We start from the raw sequence: 25,222 nt of genomic DNA on the forward strand, positions 1-25,222 counted from the left end.
TTTACACTCAGTGAAAACTGAATCCTTTATCTTCTGCTCAGGTAATTTCCTTCAAGTTCCTGGTTACTGCAACCTGCAAATTCTAAATGGATAGATTTTGACAAAGTCCACAGATCTTACACTAATTTCTTCCTAGACTATAAAAGCACACATAATAAATGTAACCAAAACCACCTGCACCAAAATCATGTAGTGCTACAGATTCATAGCAAACCACCCAGACCTAGTGATGATTTCAGTCCTGGAGTACCTGTATTAGCTCAGCGGTCTCCAACGGGTAGCTTGTGAACTACTAGGAGCTTGCATGGAGCCAGCTAGAGATTCACTGACATGTAGCTCAGCACACCAGACAGAAGTTGAGGAGCTGCCACATTCTGCACATCCAGGAGACAGTGCCACCCAGTTCCAGACCCTCTGAGCAGTAGTCAGAATAACCAATTGCAGGGTCCTACATCCCCCCCCCTCTCTCTCTTTCTTTCTCTCTCATATAAACACATACACACTGTGACTGATAATAAGAGGCGTGCAGCATGATGATTTACATGCACATTCTATGACACTGCATATGTGCGCACAGCGTTGCAAAAAAAAAATGCCACCAATAACCAGGGCAGAGCAGCTGAATTATGAGACCTTAGAGGTTCCAGTGTTTTCAATTTTCAAGTTTGTTTATTAACTTTGATATTATGCCTACAAGGCAAAGCAAACTTTTAAAAATACAATTATACTATATTTACAATGTATTTTAATACCAGTAAACTAGTAAGTGAAACCCCACGAACCCCTTCCTCCAATCATCAACCATAACCCAGAGAAGAAGAATTAACATGCATCATCAAAGATAATGAAACTACAATAGCTCCATATATACGTCAGCTTATCATTCTACAAATTGGAAACATATTAGTGGGACTAGAATTGCTATACCAATCATAACCTTAGTGTAGGTAGAACAAGCCCTGTCGACAATTTAACTATAAACCTAATTGCATATGGTTAATAAAGTTTATTTAAAACTTAGCAACAAGAGGCATTTTTTTACGTACATACAAAATCTTGTTTAGTCTACTGCAAGCACACAAGTGCATTATTTGACTAGCAGCAACAGTAGGTTTGTATAAAGTGCATATCTAGCGGCTTGTCTCTAACGCGGTAACCGCTAACTAGAAATTAACCACCAATGCCCACGCCCAGGTAAACTGAGACAGTGGTGTGAATTGTGTATCCCTGACGGAAAGTGTCTTTGTCCTGTCAAGGTCCTATGCCATAAAATCATTAAAGTCTCCTCCTACTATTGATAGTGTGTAAATAAATATAAATCGTAAATCATATGTTCTTATATAGTGCCTTTTCAACGTAAGGTCTCAAGGCGCTTGCTTTGGCAACCCGTCCTGGCCTTTCCCTGCGAGATTACCCCTACTGGGCATCCCCAAGGAGAAGTCCAGGCATCCCATCGCGGTGGGGCCGTAGTGGAGATTAAGCAAGCTATTGCCCAGAGTTGCAGAGTGTGAACCCACGATTCGAGTAGGCACCGAGGCGAGAATTATCGAGTCCGTGGACATTTTGAGCTCAAGACCCTGCCGCGTCGGGGATTAAACCCTGGTCCCGGGTCTGACCTCTGCATCAGGGACTGCCTCCTCTAACCGGTGAGCCACAATTCTCGCCGGCGTCTAATATTATTGGGCCTAGTTTCTCTAATGTATCCTTCTGCAGGCAAGGGGGGCATATACGTGACAAGGGTGTATCTGTGTATGCCTATAGTCTCTTGTATCCCATGGACGGTGCTGCTCGGGTCTGAACAGACGCGAGTGGTTTTGAAGAGGGTGGAGGGGCCTTTTTTACTAGGATCGCCACTCTCCTGGATCCTCAAGAGAATCCTGTGTGTTCAGGGGATACACATTGGCCTTGTCTTAAGAACCTAAATTATGTCACCAGCAGATGTGTCTCTTGCAGGAAGACTAAGTCCGGAGCCACCTGCTTAATGTGCTGCACCACGATTCTCCTTGTGATCTTGTTACCTAGGCCATTCACATTCCAGGTAAGGAGTTTTATGCTTCCAATCTCTTGATCAGTAATGATTCAGCAACACTGCAACATCTGAACCTCGGACCCCTTCCTCAGATCCCAAACTCTGCCTCACCTCCTATGTGACAACCCCGTGATACCTACGTCTGCTCTGTAACTTAGAAACTTGTGTTATTGCATCCCCTTTCCCACCCCACTTTTCCTAATCATAAGCCAAACAGTGCTAACCACCCAACTCCCGGGGGGAATGGAGGAGAACGGGACAAGCAAAGAAGGGGGGGTAGGGGGGTTCTATCTCGTTCTATCTTCAGGGCTGTTCACTACTCTAAGGATGGCAGTGCGGTCATGGAGCTTTAACTTCCCTCTGCTCCCAGAGCCGCCATAATGGATCCATCGTGAAACACCAGGACCTTGTAGGCAAATGACAAGCTCTCAGGACCCCCATCAGCAGAGAGGTGACCCTAGAAGTAAGGATAATGCAGCAGTCGGGCCGTACCATTGCAGCTCAAGCAGACGCGTCTGACTCCATTGCCGTCTTCGTGTTGACTCTGTTAGGCCTTATGCACTTGGCAGAGAGTTTTGAAAGTTACTATTTTTTTTATTGCGAGTCAGTGGGGGATTTCAGCGGTGGTGTGGTCATGTTGTTTCAAGTCAAACTACATACATGCTGCATAGTTTTGAACTTATGAGGATTTGCAAGTAATATACTGGGGAGGCCTTTATATAAGTTATTTCAAAACTCGAGCATGACCATTGTGAGGATTAGAGAGATTTATTGAGATCAGGGAACCAATTCCTTTTTAATAGATGCAGATAGTGTTATGCCATTTTGGCGACATTTAATTTTGGAGGTGGGTGTCAATGATATCTCACTATCGAAGACGACTCCCAAAATAGGTGTTTTTATCCATGGGGGGCCAAATTCCTCAGATCAGGATGAAGAAAAAGGTGTGGAGTTGGCAGGTGTCAGATGCTGTATTTTACTTTTTTCACTATTAGGGTAAAGCCAGCTACGCTGCATCTAGAGGTGAATCCGACAAGGGCAGTGTGAAAAATTACAGTGTTTACTATGTCTGTCAATAACCTTGAGGTACAGGTAAAATGTGATATGCTATTAAATACGAGTCTAAGTTAACCATGAAAATGCTAAATAATGTTGGTGACAAGGCAGAGCCTTAGGAAATGCCACATTTCATGCTACCAGTTCTAAAGACAAATCATAGGAAGCGGGCCGGTTTGTTTACTCTTTGAAGTGCCACTCTAAAGTTCTTCTGATCTTACCTTTGCATAGAAATTGTCTGTCGACACCCAATGGGTTGCCTGCTATGGCACCACTATAAGAGACCAGAAAGAATTATTAAAACCTTAAAGACAATTCATTTTTAACAAGATGGTGTGGCTTCATGAATGGGTTAAATGACATGAAACTGAAAACTGAATATACAAATTAAAGACCTCCATTTCTGGTCATTGAGATATAGCCTCGTTTCCATGAACATTATTTTATACTTCAGAGTCCTGACAAAGGAAATCAGCCTCTGCACTCATTACATACTATGTGGACACAACACTCCTTGGTGACTTGAAATATTTTTTGAACTTACAATCGGACAATATTTGAGCTACTGGAACAACAAATAGGATATTTGGTGGGGTAGGGACTTTCAGAATGCAAATGATATTTAAAAAATAGTCTTGTTATGCACATATGAACATACCACCAAAGTTTAAGTATAACGGAGTGAAGGAGCATACCATACCATAACATAACATAACATTTACCTTCCCAAAGGCAAAACATTCACCCTTCTCTGTAGTTCTTTCAGCCTCTCGGCATCTCGGGACAATGCAACAGCATGGCTACACCCAACATAGAAAAAAAGGAGATTAGCAACTTTTGGAGAAAAACAGCCTTTTATTTTCAGATTTTCTTAATATTAAGTTTATTTTATTTTTTTTAACTCTTTTTTTATTGAAATACTGCAGAAGTTACAATCACAACAAATCACCACATAAGATGTTAAGGCAATATAAAAGGTACAGTTGCACAATCGGATTGTAGTCAAAGCAGCAAGTGTCTCAATGCAGCCCATCATCGCTTTTCTCACATGCAAACCTAGCAATTCTTCCACAGCACCGCTGGATAATTGGTGGCACACATATATTAGCCCATGTACACTCCATTTACCCCTCTACCTTCGTGGACTGCCTTTTCCCCCACCATGGACCAGTTTATATCTCATTCTCACTCATCCATCGTTGGGGACTCGAATTCCCCCCATTTCTGTGCAATGTTTCTCTTAGCAATCATCACTAGGAGGGTGGCTCAGAGTTGTTCTATTCATGTCACTCTGATCCCATATATTTAGCAGGCAAAGTTTGGGTGTAAGTGGGAGCTCCTTGCCACATACCTGTTTGAGTTGGGCCATTATAAATCCCCAATAATGCTTAATGACAGGACAGTCCCATATTATATGGTAGAACGTCCCTTCCTGTGCGCAGTGTCTATTACAGAACGTATTCTCTTTCCTTCCCATTTTTGATAAGGCACAACAAGATAGGTATGGCTTGTGTAATATTTTGAGTTGCACCAATTTAAGTCATGACAAAATAGATACCTGTCTGGGAGAGGATAATGCCTCCTGCCATTCCCCGTCCTCTAATTCTCCAAAGTCTCCCCATCAAAGTTCACGCAGGCGCAGGAATGAGACGGGAAAATTGTGTAGTATCTTTTGATATGTCATAGATATTGCTTTACGGTTCTTATAGCCTGTTAGGAGTCTATCTTCTAATTGGGATGGCTCAGGGAGTACGGTGCCAGGTGGGGTAATCGCATTGAGGGCATGTCGGATTTGAAGTTACCTGTATGTTTCCTTGGCTGCCATGTCGTGCTCTTTTTGTAGGTCTAGGAATGGGATCACTCTTCCCCGAGACCACAGATCTCCAACCCTTGAGACGCCAATGGTATTCCATTTATCGATTCCTGGGCATCGTATTAGTCTATCTAATTTATATGCTTCCCATAGGAGTGCTAGTTGGGTCACTTTGTCCTGCCATCCCATTTCCTGTGCCAAACTGTGGCCATGTGTTGAGTTGGGCCCAACAGTCGCTGACTTTAGGGACTTGTGTAAAGCGCTCCCTTGTAACTTCTTGGGCCCACGAGCCACCTGTCCATCTGGTAGGCCGGATCTTCATGTGGTCTGTGATTCCACTGATTTATTACGGCCAGTTGTGCTGCTCAGTAATATGCCTGAACATCAGGTAAAGCAATCCCCTTGTCGTACCAACACTTTACCAGTTTCTTCAGAGCTATTCGCTGAGGTTTACCATCCCATATGAGGGTTCTTATTTCGCTCCCGATTGTAAGAAATTAAGTGTCAGGGACTAGGAATGGTGTGTTGTGTAGGGCATATAGGAATTGTGGCAGCGCCAACATTTTGAAGAGTGCCGCATGGCCCAATACGGTTAGTCAATGATCTCCAGTACTAGATATATGTCTCGAATCATACAAGGGGACCCAGCAGATTAGTTCGGCAAAAAAGACCCGGTTCTGGGGTGGCGAAAACTCCCAGATATCGGAAGACATCCCTTGCTACAATCGCCTCACAGTCTTAGGGCAGCCACAGCACCTGGCCATGTAGAATATTAATTACTAACTTGGACCAGTTAATAAGAGTAGCCCGAGTACGTCTGGAACTTGATGATAATTTTGCAGGACTCAACCAATGGATGAATTTAGTGATGCTAAGTATAGGAGTATATCGTCAGCATACAGGGAGATTCTATCCTCTCAATTCTCAGGGCAGCCCCCATATCAGTGGATCTCCCCTGATCCATGCAGCCATAAGCTCCAACACCAGGGCAAAGAAAATCCAGTTTTGATCAAGCAGGAAAACAACATTAGTTGACTATCTCCCACAAAATAATTTTAAATAATATTCATTACTTTATTATTCTAACTATCCATTTTATTTTGATAAATACATTTCACTCCTAATTTGGACTACAATGTGCCTATTCTGCTCCATTTATTGTATAAAAATAACTCACGTTATGCTTGTTGATGCACGTTTTGTATTATACACTAATCACTGCATGTTATTTTCACTTAATTGTGAGCACTGGATCTTTTTTGATACTATATGATCGTTAGACTTCATAATTCCTTAAATAGAACATATACAATGAATACATTAATTGCAGTTACAAACATCGTTTTTTGTGCCTACTTTAACATTTGCCTTGGTACAGTAACAAATTATTTGGTTAAGAAGCCTCTATCAGATTTTTCTTTGTTTATATGAATCAATATCTTGAGTGATGAACCACTGTCTTTTGCGATACAGTCTTTAACCCCAGGTTCTCTAAAATTGTCGGCAGTCACCCTTATTACTGAGAGAATATATCTATCTATATAAGTAGATAGATAGATAGATATAGATCAATCGACAGATATACCTATATATAGATATATATCTATAGATATATCTATACACAGATATATCTATAGATATATATGTAATGTAATGTAATGTAATGTAATGTAAGCACAAATTTTTATAGCGCGGCTATCGCTCCGAGGAGCATCTTGGCGCTCCACACCCAACCCTGATGAAATAGGTTGGTAGACAGAAGGCAGTAACACACTGTACAATCACTACACCAATGCTCTGCAGGCTACATCAGAGAGCGAGAAGATCCATGTTTTCAATGATCTTCTCAAGTCAGTCTCCTTGACTATACAGCGGAGCTGAGCTGGCAGTTTATTCCAAGCTTTTGATCCCAGCACAAAGAGAGACTTCCCTCCCTTGGTGGCTAATCTAAATCTGGGAACAACTAAAAGGTTTTGATTAGAAGACCTCAAACAGCGTGTTGGCATATAGCGTTGAAAGCCCCTCAGAAGATATCTAGGGCCTTGAGACTGAAAGGCTCTAAAGGCAATCACCAGAATCTTAAAAAGTACCCGCTTGTGAATAGGCAGCCAATGTAGAGTTTTTAGTGCCGCCGAAGCAGAAGATCTTTTCGGCAGCGCAATACCAAGCGAGCTGCAGCATGTTGAACCATCTGCAGTCTGTGCAGCACCACTTTATTGGTATATGTATCTGTAGATAGATATCTATCTATCTATATATTTATATAGATAGATATATTCTCTCAGTAACAAGGGTGACTGCCAACAATTTTCAAATATATATATATATATATATATAGCAGCTCCAATCGTCCCTCTCTCCAGAAACGATAACGCACTCCCGGGGGTTATTTTGAAAGCAATTCTTTATTCGGCTTCAAGACAAGAAAAACAGACGCGTTTCAGACATCAAGTCCTTCGTCAGTGTTTGCATGCGCCGCGTTTCCCAGCACAATATATACAATGCACTTCCTGTTTCATGAAAAGGAAAAATGGACAATTCATTTTATAACCAAAAGGGCAGCCATTACTGAGTGGGTTGTACTTCACACAATACCGTATTTACAATGTGTTATTTGACCCCTATGTTATACTCATGCCGATTTTACTATTAAGGTAAATTAAATCTCACCGTGTATCAGCATGTAATTGGCATCTCAATGGCCCTATTTACAAATATTTACAATGTATATACAAGATTCAAACTCCGTTATTTAAATACTGTGATCAAATCCTCGTTGTATGGGGATTTATGTGAATCTCATCATTTGTTTGTCAACCCATAGATATATAGGTTAATCCCCTAGTCGGTGAAATTTGATAGAATCTAGCCGTGTATCGGCACATCACCGACTAATACAACTTGGGCAGGATCACAGCATAAATGAACCAACACCTTTATGACATAATTATTTTCTCATAATTTCCAAGTTCAACTAATTGTTTCTCCCACTCCACTAAAACCAATCGGACTCTCATAATTTAGCCATGAATCGGCATTTACAAATACGCAATTACAAAATCACAAATTCACAAGATTAGTCCCAATTCCACATTTGAATCCTTGAAATCAACATTGATGTATTGGCACCTGTGCCTGATTATACCCAATAGTCGGATAATGGTAGACAGAATAGTCTCGAATTTCTTTTGGTCATGTGGATGGGTACGAAGATGAAGAGAGCCCAACCAACAGATATACATATCTAATTGGAAGAAAGAATTATAGAACAAAGGAGAAACAACCTAAGAAATTAAAGGAAAGAGAGTAGGAACGCAGATGAGAAAAGAGAAAGAGAAAGAGAAAAGGCAAGAGAATATAGGCAAGATCAAAATAAGGAAATAACGTTATGAAAAATACTGATCAGGAGGATAAAGTACAACAAAAGGCAGAAAAGGGCAGAAAAGGGTGAGGTCAGGACAGTATATCTGCAAGCAAATTAGTTCTTAATTCATTGAATTCTGCTTGCATATCACAATTCGAAAACATCCTCTATATACAGTCTAGTTATCTTCCTAGGTGTACCCCAAGTTCCTCTCCGATGTTAAGCCCACCCGGCTGCTTTGTCTGCATGTCAATTATGTGACGCGACTCTAGTCTGCGTAGGCGTATTAATCTGTCCCCCCCTCTGGCATTTGGTGGTACGTGGTCCAAGCCAAAGTATTGGAGTAACTCCCGATTACTATGGTGAACTTGGGCAAAATGTCTGGCCACAGGATAAGACACATCCTTGTTCATTATGGCCCGTTGATGTTCTAAGACTCGCATCTTTACACCATTGATCGTACTCCCTATATACTTGAGACCACAGGGACAAATAAGACAATATACCACATATGGTGTTGTACAGGTGATAAAATGCTTGATCTTTTTCGGTTGGACTAGGCCTGGAATAGAGTAAGAGAGCACCCTCCGGCTGTTTTCGCATGCACGGCATTTCCCGCAAGGGAAAAATCCCGCCATGTCCCTCAACGTGCCCTGTCCAGTTGTTTTAATTGGTGTAAGATGGCTGTGGACTAACATATCTTTTATGGATCTTGATTTTCAGGAGGTGATGAGCGGTTTATCTGGGACATCGCATCCGATCACCGGATCCGTGCGTAATATGTGCCAACTTTTTGAGAGCATACCTCTAAGTGCATTGGCTCCATCTGAAAATGTCGTGATCATCCTGAATTTATTTACATTTTCAGAGTCTTCTTTTCTTTTAGGGCTAGATCCCAAGAGTTGTGATCTGGGAATCCTTGTCACTTTTTTGAGGGTTCGAGCTAGCATGTCTTGATCATACCCTCTTAAACGGAACCGCTGCACGCTCTCATTAGCTGCTATCAAAAAATCCACCTCACGAGAACAATTTCTTTTAAGCCTCAATAATTCACCGTATGGTATGCTTTTTACTAGGCTGGGTGGATGACTACTTTCAGCATGTAGTATGCTGTTCCCTGCCGTCGGTTTTCTATATAGGGCAGTCTGTAGTTTATCCTCACTGACAAAAACTATAAGGTCCAAGTAGTGTACTTCCTCATTGCTAATTTCCGCTGTGAATTTCAGATTAAGATCGTTTCTGTTAAGATCCACGATAAATTCATTGGCTTCTGTGGAGGAGCCCCTCCACACCACAAACAAGTCGTCAATGTAACGACGCCACATCACAATGTTATCTGCCCATTTGCTGTTGTGACCGGCAAGGGCCACCTGCTCCTCCCACCAGCCCACGAATAAATTCGCGTAGCTGGGGGCGAAGCAGGTTCCCATCGCCGTCCTTGAGATTTGCTTAAAGAATGTGCTTTGAAACAAAAAGATGTTATTTTGTAAACAGAACTCTAGCATCTCAATTACCATTGTCCCGTGCTCTCGATATTTTCCTGATCTCATATTGAGAAAGTATTTAACAGCCTCAACCCCCTTGTCATGCTGTATGCAAGTGTACAGACTAGTAATGTCTAGAGTAATGAGCAAAAATGAATTATCCCATGTGATGTGTTCAATCTGTTCGATGAAATGTTTTGTGTCCTTAACATACGATTTTAGATCCACAACAAATTTTGCTAAGAAAGAGTCAATGTAAATCGATAAGTTCTCCGTCAATCCACCCTTGGATGACACAATCGGTCATCCCGGAGGGTTTAACAGGTCTTTATGAACTTTGGGAAGTTGATAGAAAGTAGGAGTGATTGGCTCAGGGTTACGTAGAAACATGAATTCATTCATGTCCAACATGGATTTGTTCCGCCATTTCGTCAGAAGATCATGATATAATTTTCTACTTTGTTCGTATTCCTCTTCATTAGTAACAAGATAATTCTCTTGATTTTCTAATTGTCGAAGAGATTCTTGACAGTATTGATCTCTGGATAGTAGAACAATGTTCCCACCTTTATCAGATGGCTTTAAAATGATCTTTTCATTCTTCTGAATGTTGTCCAAGGCGGATACTTGTTCCTTGGTCAAATAGTTTTTACTTTTCCAGTTCACTCTTTTGTTGGCATTAGTTCTGAATTTGACCAAATCCTTTATCACGGCCTCTGAGAAGGTGTCTATAGCGTCGTATGGCATTTGAGGGTTAAACTGTGAAGGTGCTCGAAAGTTCGTTAGGGGTGATTGTTGTTCAACACTGGTTTGGATTTCCGTTGTTTGGGTTTGTTCTTCCCTAAGTTCTTCCAATACTTGGACTGAGTTCAAGTCCCTCACAGTTAGCACATCAGTAAGTTGTGCAGTTGCTCTCTTCTTTGATTTACGTGAGTCCGCAACACATGGTTTAATTTTGTGAAATTTGTGCAGTTTTATTTTCCTGACTAACTTAAACAGGTCAATCCTTGTTTGCGTAAATTCCAGTTGGTCACTAGGGCAGAAGCTGAGGCCCATTTGCAAGGTGTTTTTCTCAACCTCCGTTAGATCCTGGTTGGTTAAATTGATGATAGTTAGATTTTCACTAGAGTCTACCACCTGTTGCCCTTCTTGCGGGTATTGTAATTCACCGCCTTGCCTCTTCCTCTTCCTCTGCCAGCCGCCCCTCCGGGTTTGTCGTCGTCTTCTGGGGGGTTGGTCTTTCCCCCTCTCAGCCACGTCTTCTGGATGAGGTTGAACTCCAAGTGAAAAGGGTTCTTCCGCAATTGACTTGCGGTTCCTAGTTCCTCATCTCTGGAGGGCTCCTCATCTGTAACACTCGATTCCGAGGTTGCTGCTTCGGCAACTGGCTCTGTAACCTGTTTTTTGTTCTTATTTTTTCATGGCTGCTCTTATGCCATCATACTTTTTGGAAAATGTTAGTATTCTTCCCTGAGCGTAATCACGCTCATCCCGCTCAAATTTCTCCTGTTTCCTCGATCTTATTTTCAACTCATACTTCATCAACCTCTTTTTCATATCCTCTCTTAATTGTTGTACTTTAATTTGATCCTCTTCCTTTAAAAGCTCTTTCTCCAAGGAGGCAATTTGTTCAAGGGCTTTTGTTCGATCGCTCCAGGCAAATTTAACAAGTAAGTCCAGCATTGCTTTGCAAGATGCTGCTATTAATTCCGCCCATTGCTCCAGTAACATGGGATCCGGGTTTTCATAAGCCGGAACAGTATATATTCTGAGCCCTCTGGGGACTCTATCAACATCCATGTAATTCTGTAGCGAGGTGGCCTCCCACCATTTTCTAATCTCTTTTTCACTACACCGTTCCAATTTATTAAACAGCGTTATGAGGGTATTATGGGACTTCGTCCCTTCACCCCCCTGGATAGGTGTGGCCCGTACATTGGGTGTTCTCCTCTTGAAAATGTCCAATGCCGCCTCGCGTGGTCCGTTTCATCACACATCTTGTCAGTGATTTACGGCCGACGCGGGAGACTTCACCGCGTTTTGCTTTACATAGCCCCCTCGCCCTGCTTGGCAATCAGTCAGTCTGCAAATGCTATTAGAAAATGAGGAGGACTCACGTTTTGTTAAATAAATAAATATATATGATGTGGTGGTTACTGGGCAGCGCCGACATAAGGTGGACATGTGATGCAACCCACATGGGTGAGAAACGTCAGAAGCAGGCTGGCAGTCAGACCCACTTGGGTGGAATCGTGCAGCACTACAGAGCCCATAATGCACTTCACTTGAGGACCCTTTGGGGCGGAACTTTCTGGGTTGGGTCATGTGACTGTTTGACTGTTCGCCTGAAGACCTGTGAGCAAAGGCGTCCATCTCGAAACGCGTAAGGCAGCTTCTGTGAATGCTTCCTGACTTCCTGCTGTTCACGCTGCCTCCCGCATTAAAATTGTGCTTTTAACCTACCTTGATGCGCGGTCCAATCGTTGGCAACCTTTATATATATATATATATATATATATATATATATATATATATATATATATATATATATATATATATATATATATATATATTATTCCGTTTGTCTCTTTCCAGAGACGCTTTTACTCATGCACTCCCGTATGGTTTGGCAATGAATACCACACAATGTTCAGTCGATCTTCTGTTTATTTTTTCATAAACCAGCAACACCTTTTCGGTCTCACCAGAGACCTTGCTCACAGGTTCTGCCGCGCCTCGCGTGCACCGCCAGAGAGCACCCGGAAGCCCTGACCCTGGATCAAAATATATATATATATATATATATATATATATATATATATAGAATTTCACCACGCACATCCGCTTGATGTGCAAATGCACTCCTCGATCAGCCTCTCACAAAGTTCATCAACGAGAGCGCGTGTGCTTCAAAGTTGTTTATTTCATATTCGGTTCCAGCATAGAAACAACACGAATCATGGAAATAAAACCCAACGCGTTTCGGCGAACCACCGTCGCCTTGGTCACGGGTAATTTTAGAAGCAGAATCAACCATATTTAAATAAAGTTACAAATGCAAAAAAGTGCTCATGTGACTTCCACAGTAAAAATTAATAAACATAAACATAGGACATGGGAACCTTGGTAGTGGCGGCCATATTGTAGTGGTGTTGTTACAAACATATCGTTTCTTTCTATACAACATTCAAATTGGTTGTATTTTGTCAATTATGATCATATATTCTCATATTTAATCCATATACTAATAATTCCAAGTGGAAATGCTCCCCACATAATTGTTATTAAAGCCTCGGCGTCAAAATTAAATCATTATCGAATTGGGCTTTCACATATCAACTACCAACTCGGTAGTAATAACCAATCTCTCAAAAGTGATGATCCTCCTCATACAATTGAAATAAACCTCTATATTGAGTATCAGATTCTAGTGAGGATGAAGTATTCATATTAGGTATAAATTGTACGCAAGTGCGTCATTGCTGCTATCTAATTCATATTATTGATCTAAATATCTGATCACATGGGGTAAGCCACAACCCCCCAATACACATCCTCTTAAATCAAAATAATTTGTGAGAGGAGAAAGTCCTGTAATCCCCAGTGGGAATTTCAACACAGATTTCTAAAATAATATGTGATGCCACTTTGTCGTGAATTTCCTTGATTGTCCGCCGAAGTCCTGTATATATGTGAGAGAAAAAAGAGAAAGAAAGTGCAACCCATCAGAATTTGACTTAAGTAACACTTATTCCCGTCACACAGAAATAGTTCCCAAGAAGTGCTCACACCTTTAAAATGTACGTATACATGTAAATTTGTGAATTAAAAGAGATCATACCACGTATGTCTCGCATTGGCTCGGCTCTGTATGTTTTGTTAATAATATCATGCTACAGACAGAGAATCCATATGGAGACAATCAGCTTGAATATGGAGCAATAGATTTTCTCCTCTCACAAATTATTTTGATTTAAGAGGATGTGTATTGGGGGGTTGTGGCTTACCCCATGTGATCAGATATTTAGATCAATAATATGAATTAGATAGCAGCAATGACGCACTTGCGTACAATTTATACCTAATATGAATACTTCATCCTCACTAGAATCTGATACTCAATATAGAGGTTTATTTCAATTGTATGAGGAGGATCATCACTTTTGAGAGATTGGTTATTACTACCGAGTTGGTAGTTGATATGTGAAAGCCCAATTCGATAATGATTTAATTTTGACGCCGAGGCTTTAATAACAATTATGTGGGGAGCATTTCCACTTGGAATTATTAGTATATGGATTAAATATGAGAATATATGATCATAATTGACAAAATACAACCAATTTGAATGTTGTATAGAAAGAAACGATATGTTTGTAACAACACCACTACAATATGGCCGCCACTACCAAGGTTCCCATGTCCTATGTTTATGTTTATTAATTTTTACTGTGGAAGTCACATGAGCACTTTTTTGCATTTGTAACTTTATTTAAATATGGTTGATTCTGCTTCTAAAATTACCCGTGACCAAGGCGACGGTGGTTCGCCGAAACGCGTTGGGTTTTATTTCCATGATTCGTGTTGTTTCTATGCTGGAACCGAATATGAAATAAACAACTTTGAAGCACACGCGCTCTCGTTGATGAACTTTGTGAGAGGCTGATCGAGGAGTGCATTTGCACATCAAGCGGATGTGCGTGGTGAAATTCTATACATGTTCCAGGGTTACCTCTATCCCTGGTGGTGCACCGCAGTTCTGGGGTCCCGGTGGTATGGAGGAAGTGGACGTGAATATTGACTAACACCGGTGGACCGCGCAAAGCAACAAGCGATTTGAAGCTACCCATCCCTGGAGGACTGTAACAGTGGGCGGAGGCTCGGAACTGCCGCTGCAGGGGAGAAGACGCCGGTCGGAGCACGGGAGGATTCCGGTTTCGCTGGTGTAATCCCTGGGTGAGTTCGTTCCGACAATTCTCCTAACGCTGCACAAAGCGCGAACAAAACAGTCATAGCGTATCTGATTGACCGCACGACACATATGAATTCACAATATGGTGTCGCTTTAAGACGGAATCAATCGAATCCGAGGAACAGGGTGTTTCGTGTTTGTTTGAGTAAATCAATAGCGCAACTGTCCTGTGTTCTACCTACAGCGCACCAATAAGTCTGAAGGTTTAGGATACGGGCTGTCAGCCTCAATTCGAACATTTTGGAAATAACTTTTCAAAACTTTGAAAGCATCTATAAATGGCGCGTGTGTGCAAACTGTAAGGTTAACCAGCGTGTATATCTTGTATGAAGGCACTTAACCTTCTGAACACCGAATCATGGATGAAGACACGGAGTCTCGCAGGCGGCTCAGGGCACAAACCATGTTTACCCAGACATCTGCAAACCAGCCCAGTAAGGAGACACAACCTGTGTCTATGAGTATACAGAACAAGTACCAGAAATTAGAAAAACTTATCCGGAAAGAAGTCTCAAAATGGTGGGAAGCGATAACATTAGAAAAGTATCAAGAAGAGAAAAGAGTACCCAGAGGACTTAGAATTTTGATCGCTCCGACATATGAGGAACCGGATATGGAACTTGCAGAGGAGTGGGCAGAGAATTTGATGGATTGTTCGAATAGAATGTTATCGATCTTAATAAAACATGCTTGGAAGGACAGAGCAATACTATTGAAGGCAATAGCGGATCTCAAAGAAGAGATAGGTAAAGATGAAACTGTGGAAGATCTCAGTAAAAAAATGGAGGAGATAAATAAACGCATTGGCAAACATGAGGACGAGATAGTAGCTAAAAAGGAGCGAAAATTCCTAAGAGATCAGATTGACTATAACTCTGGAAGAGTGTTCACATTCAGCAGAAAATATGACAATGTTGCGAGGAAAGGTATACAAGCCAGTATTGATAAAACCCAGGCAGAAGCTGAGTCTGGAGATGAAGTGGTGGAAAGTGATGTTTCTGAGGATGGGCAAATACAAGGCTCAACAGAGAATACTTCTATGCAGACGAAGAAACCAAATTTTTGGGAGGAGTTCAAACGAATGAACCAAACGCAGCAACAGCAGAATTGGCAAATAGATCGAGGCCGAGGCAGGGCCACAGGATTCAGAGGAAGAGGCAGAGGCAGAGGAAAACAAGGAGGAAATGGAACCAAAGCCAATCACAAGTCAGACGAGGCGGAGGCTTCAAAAGGAAAAACAACCCCCATGGGAGTGGAAACACGGGGCCAGAAACGAAGAGGAAAATGAATCAACGGAATGTAATCAACTTATCATCCCGCCGTCTTTCTAAAAGTGAGCATGAGGTTTTACAATATGGTCTGTCTTTCTGTCCTACCTCGAATTTCTGCTATTCACAGGAACGTATAGACCTTTTTAAATTTACAAGGAAATTGAGACTAGCTAAGTGGAATAAACTCAAAGTGAAGAACAGTACCACAATTCCACTGAGCACTAAACCTGTGAATGAAAGCATCATAGAAGTAGAATCACTTATTGCTTTAAAAAACCTAGAGTTTGGCACGACAGTAGATGACTGTATAAATGCGAAAACTCTAGGTTTTACTACTAACTTAAACTACCCTAATGATTTCAAACCCAAGTCCTCTTTCAACCCCTCTCTCCCAACCTGCAGCATTGACACATTTGAATCACTAATGATTGCTGATTTTAAGAATATGGCCAAACAAAATCATTGGGCAAAAGACAATCTGACTAAATGTGAACGACTTGCTATCAAGTCATTAGAAGGTGATCACTCCATTGTCATAAGACAATCTGACAAAGGGGGTAATGTTGTGGTGTTAAATGTACATGATTATGTAAATGAGGGTATGCGACAACTCAACTGTGGGGAATGTTATGAAGTCTCCTCTGCACAGACTGTTGAAAAAACTAACCACACGTATTTTGAAATGTTGAAAACCTGGAAAGATCAGGGGTTAATTGAATGGAATGAGTACTCCTTTCTGCTGAATCGAAATCCGAAGGTATCAGTACTGTACCTCCTACCAAAACTGCACAAAGATGCAAAAAATCCCCCCGGCAGACCTATTGTGTCGTCGATTGGTTCTCTATTAGAGAACACGTCAAGATACATAGACTTTTTCTTGCGACCATTTGTGGAGGGGGTTCCATCTTACTTGAAAGATAGCAGAGACTTCATTAACAAACTTAAGGATTTCATCTGGCAAGAGGGTTATCTGCTTATCACATTGGATGTATGTAGTCTATACACATCAATCAGACATGAAGATGGCATTGAGGCATGCAGGCTGTTTTTGAAGAGAAGAAGTGTCTCGTATTTAGAACATACGGAGATGATCATCCAAATGATGAGGTTCTGTCTTGAACAGAACTTTTTCATTTTTAATGACACATACTATCGCCAGAAACAAGGGACCGCGATGGGAACTTGCTTTGCTCCCAGCTTTGCTAATTTATTCATGGCAAGCTGGGAGCAGCAGGTGGCCAGGACCAACGCTATGTACCGTGGTCATGTGAAAATCTGGCTGCGGTACATAGATGACCTTTTTATCATCTGGGATGGTCCTGGCAATCTAGCGGAACAATTTATTGTGGATCTGAACACAAACAATCTCAACCTGACTTTGGAAGGGAAGATCAGTAACTGTAGAGCAGTCTTTCTGGACCTGGAGGTGGAAACCTCGAAAGAAAAACTAGCTATGAAGCTATTCAGAAAAGAGACTGCGGGGAACACACTGCTTCATGCAGAAAGCAGTCACCCCAAAGCACTGATCCGTAGCATCCCCTTCGGAGAATTCCTCCGGGCTCGGAGGAATTGTAGCCTTGATCAGGACTTCTTAAAGGAAGGGGAATGCATGAAAGAACGCTTCAAGGAGAGAGGATACAAACAAATTGTGATAGATCAGGCGTTCCAAAAAGCTAGCAAAATCAGCCACCTGTCCCTACTGACTCCAAAGTTGGAAGAAAGCAACAGGGAAAATGATAAGATCAGGTTCATCTCCACTTTCCATTCTAAATCTTGGAGAGTGCAGAAGAGTCTGAACGAACACTGGAAGGTCCTTGGGACTGAACCATGTCTGGATGAAGTGTTGGATGTAAGACCTAGCATAAGTTACCGAAGGGCAGATACCCTCAGGAGCAAGATAAGCCACAATGAGGTCAGTACCATCAGACCAAGTACCAGTAACATTTGTGGTTTCTTCACATGCATGAAATGCAAAGCATGCAAATTCAGCACCAATGTGAAGAAAGTACATTTTCCGATAGAAAACAGAGATAGAAATATTGAGAAACACCTGACCTGTCTATCGGAATTCTGTGTCTATGTTCTGGTTTGCCCATGTCCAAAAAAATATGTGGGGAGCACTATGTTCCCTGCAAAAACTCGGATCCTACAACATATGAGGGCAATCCAAAACAAGGAACAGAACTCCCCGGTGGCTAGACATTTTGAGGAATACCATGGAAGCAATCGCAACCTCCTCAAATTCTTTGTAATTGACAAACTCCCCGTGATGAGAAGAGGGGGCGATAAGATACGCAAACTTCGTCAGTTAGAGAACAGATATATTGTCAACCTCGATACACTGATCCCGGGGGGCCTGAATTCTGAGGAAGAAATGGTATGGCATTTGGGAGAATAATAACGGGGTAGAACGTTCATTGTGGATATAGAAAATCTATTGCTCCATATTCAAGCTGATTGTCTCCATATGGATTCTCTGTCTGTAGCATGATATTATTAACAAAACATACAGAGCCGAGCCAATGCGAGACATACGTGGTATGATCTCTTTTAATTCACAAATTTACATGTATACGTACATTTTAAAGGTGTGAGCACTTCTTGGGAACTATTTCTGTGTGACGGGAATAAGTGTTACTTAAGTCAAATTCTGATGGGTTGCACTTTCTTTCTCTTTTTTCTCTCACATATATACAGGACTTCGGCGGACAATCAAGGAAATTCACGACAAAGTGGCATCACATATTATTTTAGAAATCTGTGTTGAAATTCCCACTGGGGATTACAGGACTTTCTCCTCTCACAAATTATTTTGATTTAAGAGGATGTGTATTGGGGGGTTGTGGCTTACCCCATGTGATCAGATATTTAGATCAATAATATGAATTAGATAGCAGCAATGACGCACTTGCGTACAATTTATACCTAATATGAATACTTCATCCTCACTAGAATCTGATACTCAATATAGAGGTTTATTTCAATTGTATGAGGAGGATCATCACTTTTGAGAGATTGGTTATTACTACCGAGTTGGTAGTTGATATGTGAAAGCCCAATTCGATAATGATTTAATTTTGACGCCGAGGCTTTAATAACAATTATGTGGGGAGCATTTCCACTTGGAATTATTAGTATATGGATTAAATATGAGAATATATGATCATAATTGACAAAATACAACCAATTTGAATGTTGTATAGAAAGAAACGATATGTTTGTAACAACACCACTACAATATGGCCGCCACTACCAAGGTTCCCATGTCCTATGTTTATGTTTATTAATTTTTACTGTGGAAGTCACATGAGCACTTTTTTGCATTTGTAACTTTATTTAAATATGGTTGATTCTGCTTCTAAAATTACCCGTGACCAAGGCGACGGTGGTTCGCCGAAACGCGTTGGGTTTTATTTCCATGATTCGTGTTGTTTCTATGCTGGAACCGAATATGAAATAAACAACTTTGAAGCACACGCGCTCTCGTTGATGAACTTTGTGAGAGGCTGATCGAGGAGTGCATTTGCACATCAAGCGGATGTGCGTGGTGAAATTCTATACATGTTCCAGGGTTACCTCTATCCCTGGTGGTGCACCGCAGTTCTGGGGTCCCGGTGGTATGGAGGAAGTGGACGTGAATATATATATATATATATATATATATATATGAACAAGGCTACAGTGACGTAGCCGAAACGCGTCATGCTGGAGACGAGGGGACAATAAATCATCTTTTGCATATGACTTAACCGTTTTCCTTGTGGTCTGTACCTGTATCGATGTTGGTATCCAGGGCCGACAGGCAGGAGTTGGAATCGATATATATATATATATACACATAGCAAGGATCCTCACCCAAATTTGGTCAAGAAAAACGAGCCACTCCAGCTGTAGATGCAGAATAAATACGATTTATTGGGCACAAAGATGCGTTTCGACTTCTCTCGGGTCTTGACCAAGACCCCGAGAGCAGTCGAAACAAGTTTTTTCATTTGCCAATAACTTTGGTATCATTTTACAAATCTTCATAACATTTTTTTAAACTAATATGATGCTCGCTTCAGCAGCAGTCTTGAAAGTTTTGGTGTGATCCGTCTAGCAGGGGCCGAGAACTAGGGGGTGCTTAAAAGCGTGTTTTCCCCATGTTAATTCCCAGAGGACCTTAAGATAGGACATTTAGACACATCTACAGCCCGACCTGCTGAACGGAATTACACCTAATTTGGAGGGAAGGAAGATGCTGGTCCAAGGAAGTGCCTTTTTGTGATTTGGTGTGAAATCCCTTCAGACTACTCAAAGCCCCGGGGATCGCCACCTCCACGGGCAGCAACAAGATTAAATGCAGGGGAGCCCTGTGGCTCCCTTGCTGCCCTGAGGAATGCAACCTCTCCGGGCCACATATTTAAATACAAAATAATGGGAGGGAGACCCTACGGCTTCCCCCCGGGACAGCCACCTCCCCGGGTCTAATAATGTATTAATGTGACCCGCAGCCCTAGGGACTGCCATCCACCTGGGGCAATACATTGAAATGCTGGGGGTCTGCTAGGCTCCCCTAACTCTGGGGACCGTCATCTCCCCGGAGCAATAAATAAATAAAAATGCAGGGGAGGCCCGTTAGACCCCCCGCAACCCTGGAGACTGCTACCTCCTTGGTGCAACTACATAATACATAGAAATGTGGGGGGCCCACTAAGCCCCTGCTGCCCCGGGGACCAGCACCTCCCTGGGGCTCAAATCATATATGTGCTGGGGGTCCGTTGCGGACCCCCGTGGACCTCCACCCCCCGGGCTTATTAGAACAAAGGAGGAGGGCCGCCCTGCTCCCCTCGTGGAGCCCTTGCTGGCTCCAGCAATGTCCTGGGGTGCACACCCAAGGCCGAAATCGGTTCAGGGAAGGGAGGCCTCACAGTCCCCTGCCTTAAAAAAATGGAAAAAAAGAATTAAAAAAACTTTTGGCAAGTCGCCAGAGGCCATGCCCCCTTCACCACCACTGTGCAAATATGCCTCCTTGTGCACTGCCAGTTTGGGGGATCATGTCCCCTTCGCTCCAGAGGGTCCTTGGGGGCCAACAAGCCCTCCTGTTATCTCCAGCAAGTCCCATACAGCAGGATGGCTGAGAGGCTTTCCAAGGCCACGCCTCCTTTGTCCACCACTTTGCAAACACACCTCCAGGTGTGCTGCTGGTTGGGGAATGACGTCCTCTTGCCTCCTGAGGGCCTCAGGACTAAAGTGGACTTCTTCCCCTAACCAGTAGTGCACCAGGAGGCGCGTTTACAGAGTGGTGGAGAAAGTGGGCATCGCCTCCAACAAACTCTTAGCAACCCAGCTGTGTGGGATTTACTGGAGGTAACAGGAGGGATAGTTGGCTCCCAAGGACCCTCAGGAGTAAAGTGTACTTTATCTCCCAACCAGTAAAGCGCAAGAAGGCCACAATCCCAGTGGTACTGAAGGAGGTCTTTGGTTCTCCTGTACCAAATGATATAAGATTAATCTTGTTGGGCTTCCACACTCCCACTGTTGGTACAATCATCGAAAGCAGACAGGACACCAATGTGAAACTGTTTCAGGATGCAAAATTGCTACTGACCTTTCACTGGAAACAAAGAACCACCATCCTCAATACATTGGCACGTGCAACTCTGGAAGATCATTGGCCATAGAAGAATTGTTGTGAGCACTGTCAGACCGCTACAGTCAAGGACTGAAAGGAGGGCCACTGAATAAATAGATGGAGATTAGGTCCTGATGTCATATTACAATGAGAACGCTTTTTAGTGACCATGCAAACATAGTCCAAGATATTCACACGGATGCTAGGGCAGATCCTATCAGCCAAGTCCCTTATAATAAAGCTGAATATCATCATTTATCCACTCTTACCTCAGTATCCAGTGACTCCATCTGATGGGCTGAGCTCTCTGCAGATGAGTATATCCAGGAAAGAGGATATCGATTTCTCTGCACAGAGAAAAAAATACAAATCATGCGAAGAAAACAGTCAAATGCATAATCTAGCAACATTCTTTACATGTTTCTCAAATTCACATTGATCAAATAGGTTTTAATTCTCTCGAGAATTCAAAATCTGCCTCATGCTAGAATGCAGTGTGTAATCTTTCCTACACCTTTCATAAACACACATTTCATCAGTAGTATCTGAGCCGGTCCCTCCCAACTCTTTTTAATAATTATTGGGGGAACCTGGAGGGATGCAACTGTCTGCCTCTTTTCCACCCCATGGGTCCCATGCATCATTGCTCGAAGTGCAGAGAACATACAGTAACCTGATAAAGGGCAGGATGAATGACTTGTGATTGTCTATGTACAGATTTTTTTGCTGAACCCATTTTAGTGGCCTTGACATAAAAAAAAACACATAAATGAAAATACCAGGCTTGTAAGTAAAATATTAGCCACGAAGCAACTCTATTTCTTGCAATAGTCTCCAATATCTCACTTTATGGAACGCTAGGGAGAAAGGTTGTCATCCTACAGAATGCCATATAAACACTTATGTGTTCAATTAGTAAAATCTGGATATGAATGGTGTCAGCTGCAATGTTTGTGTTTGAAACCCAGACCAATGACCGCTCAAGCTCTCATCTGAGATACTGTCATTATAGGTTTCATTCCCAGGTCGTCATCAACATTTTGCATCAAAGGCAAACCCTTTGGGGAGGCCTCTTCTCGTGCATACACTCATCCTTGTATTCTCCTGAATCCCAGGAGTTAGTGATTAGGTGAATACTGAGGCTCATTCCTATTGATTTCCTCTACCTTGCACAGATGTTGGACAGGTTTTTTTTTAGCTACTTTACTCACAGATATAGTCATCAAACCTAAATCATAGGTAGACCATGCTGATTATAATGCTTACAAAATCAGAATACAAGCAATGAAGTCCATCAATATACCAATCCCATTCCAATACAATCAACGACAACCACATTCCACACTTTCTTAACCACCTCTGCCAGGCCACCCATCTCAGCACGATAAGCCCGGAGTTCTTCTGGACTCACTCCAACACAAAGGGCTTGATTACGATATGGGGCCGGCAGGGAGAAGGGAGCCCTGCTTGGGGCCCCCAAAGTCGGTTTCTGACAGGCTTTCCATGTCGGTAAGCCCGACATTGAAAGCATGTCGGAAACCAACTTCGTAATATGAGGCAGAAACAGCGTCCTTAGGGATTACAGGGGGGCCTCCGACTGGGGGGCGGGCTCCTTGAGCTTGTCGGAATCTAGCCGGAATGACCAGCTGGTTTCACTTTCGACAGCCGGCATTGTAATGCAGCGGTCGAATGTTAAACCTATGATGTGACATCATAATAGGGCCCTAAAGATTCAGAATACTTTTGCGGCCCTAACACAAAAAACAAAACTAGGACAGTAAACTTCAAATAAAGGGTTCAACCTAGATCTAAGTGACATAAAAAGACTGGGTTGCAAAAACGGAAGAACAATGTAGAAAAAGCAAATCAGAAGAACACAAATGGAAAAGAAAATTCCATATGAGGGAATATCATAGAGCAGTACAGAACCAAAAGAAGGCTAGCTATACAACTCCAATTAAACAGTTTCAAACATCCATGGCAAACTGTTTAAAATGTTCATGGAAATCAAAGACCCTGAGGCATTAAAGAATGCTCAACTTTGACGTCTACAGCACTTACTTATTTTTATGTATTTATTTTATAGGTTTTATATAGCGCTAGCTAGACCCAGAGGTATCAGAGCGCTTTACATAATCGAAAAGAAAACAGTAAATCAAGAACGTAATACCATATTGAGACTCAATAGATTCTAGTACATGCCAAAGATAAAGAAAATTCGTTAGGCAGTGAGCATGGGAACCGAAATGTGGTCAAAAGAATAGTATGTGTTAAGGGAGAGAGGAACAATAGACAGAAGAAGCAAACAAATAACCGAGGGTCTAGTCCTGTAATGAGAGATAATTAACAAAGTTCAGTAAGCTTAAGAGTTAAAGTATTTGTTGAGAAGGAGGAGTTTCAGGTCTTTTTTGAAGCAGGGGAAGGAGGGGTTGCATCGTAGATCGCTAGGTAGAGAGTTCCATATGTTGGGAGCATTTCTAGAAAAAGAGCGAATCTTGGTTGATGTCTTTTCTAGTTTAACAAAGGGGATGATGGACGGAGTGTTGAACATTGCAAGCACTCACCTCCAGTCAACTGATCTGGGTTTAATCCATCATAATTTTTTAGCTCCCTCCGTCACCCCAGTTCCGACATGGCCATATGAAAATCAGTCTGACCCTGTGCCTCATGGGAACAGGACAGCCCGAACTGCTAAGCCATGTCTTCCCTGAACCGGAAACAAGCATCCTGGGACCTGTTTCTGGCTAACACCCGTCATCAGCCAGGCTAGCTTGAAACCAGTGGCAAAGTGAGCAAGGGACCCACATCTAGGCATACCCTGCAAAATTAGGGTGAATTAAGCAAAACCAAAGGGGATGATGGACGGAGTGTTGAACATTGCAAGCACTCACCCCCAGTCAACTGATCTGGGTTTAATCCATCATAATTTTTTAGCTCCCTCCGTCACCCCAGTTCCGACATGGCCATATGAAAATCAGTCTGACCCTGTGCCTCATGGGAACAGGACAGCCCGAACTGCCAAGCCATGTCTTCCCTGGACTGGAAACTAGCATCCTGGGACCGGTTTCTGGCTAATCAGCCGTCATCAGCCAAGCTAGCTTGAACCAGTGCCAAAGGGAGCGAGGGACCCATCATTCTTTAGCTCACTCCGCCACCCCAGCTCCGACATGGCCATATGCAAATCAATATGACCCTGTGCCTCATGGGAACAGTCCAGCCCGAACTGCCAAGCCATGTCTTCCCTAGTTTGGTATGTAGGAGAAAAAGCGCGTTGGAGCTTCTCAAGAAGCTGGTACTCCCAGCTTTCATGAGCTTGTTGTCTAAGTAGTTGGGGGGATGTGATTGAAGGGCATTGTGGGTGATGCAGGCAGTCTTGTAAGTACATTTTCCTTCGTTAGGAAGCCAGTTGAAGATCTTGAGGGCTGGAATGATGTGTTCAAACCGTTTAACACCTGTTATGAGCTGGACTGCCATGTTTAGAACTGATCTAAGGGGTGGTGAGTTTTCGGCGTCCCTGTGAGGATGGGATTACCATAGTCCAATTTGGAGAGGACAAGAGATTGCACAACAATCTTGAAATCATCAAAGGGGATGAATGGTTTAATTTTCTTGAGGTGTT

The 25,222-nt window shown here is 42.4% G+C and overlaps 1 protein-coding gene across 1 annotated transcript in view; it reads right to left on the reverse strand.

Moving 5' to 3' along the window:
- Positions 1–25,222, reverse strand: part of ASL (argininosuccinate lyase) — a 193,822-nt gene that overhangs the window by 59,793 nt on the left and 108,807 nt on the right. Inside the window, exons 7-9 of the mRNA XM_078679465.1 lie at positions 21,873–21,950; positions 3,808–3,885; positions 3,307–3,359 (exon numbers count right to left, since the gene is read on the reverse strand). Coding sequence (XP_078535591.1) covers positions 3,307–3,359; positions 3,808–3,885; positions 21,873–21,950 — 209 coding nt within the window. The remainder of the gene's footprint in view (positions 1–3,306; positions 3,360–3,807; positions 3,886–21,872; positions 21,951–25,222) is intronic.

The sequence above is a fragment of the Lissotriton helveticus genome, chromosome 3_1 (assembly GCF_964261635.1).
Source record: "Lissotriton helveticus chromosome 3_1, aLisHel1.1, whole genome shotgun sequence".
NCBI classification, from domain to species: domain Eukaryota; kingdom Metazoa; phylum Chordata; class Amphibia; order Caudata; family Salamandridae; genus Lissotriton; species Lissotriton helveticus.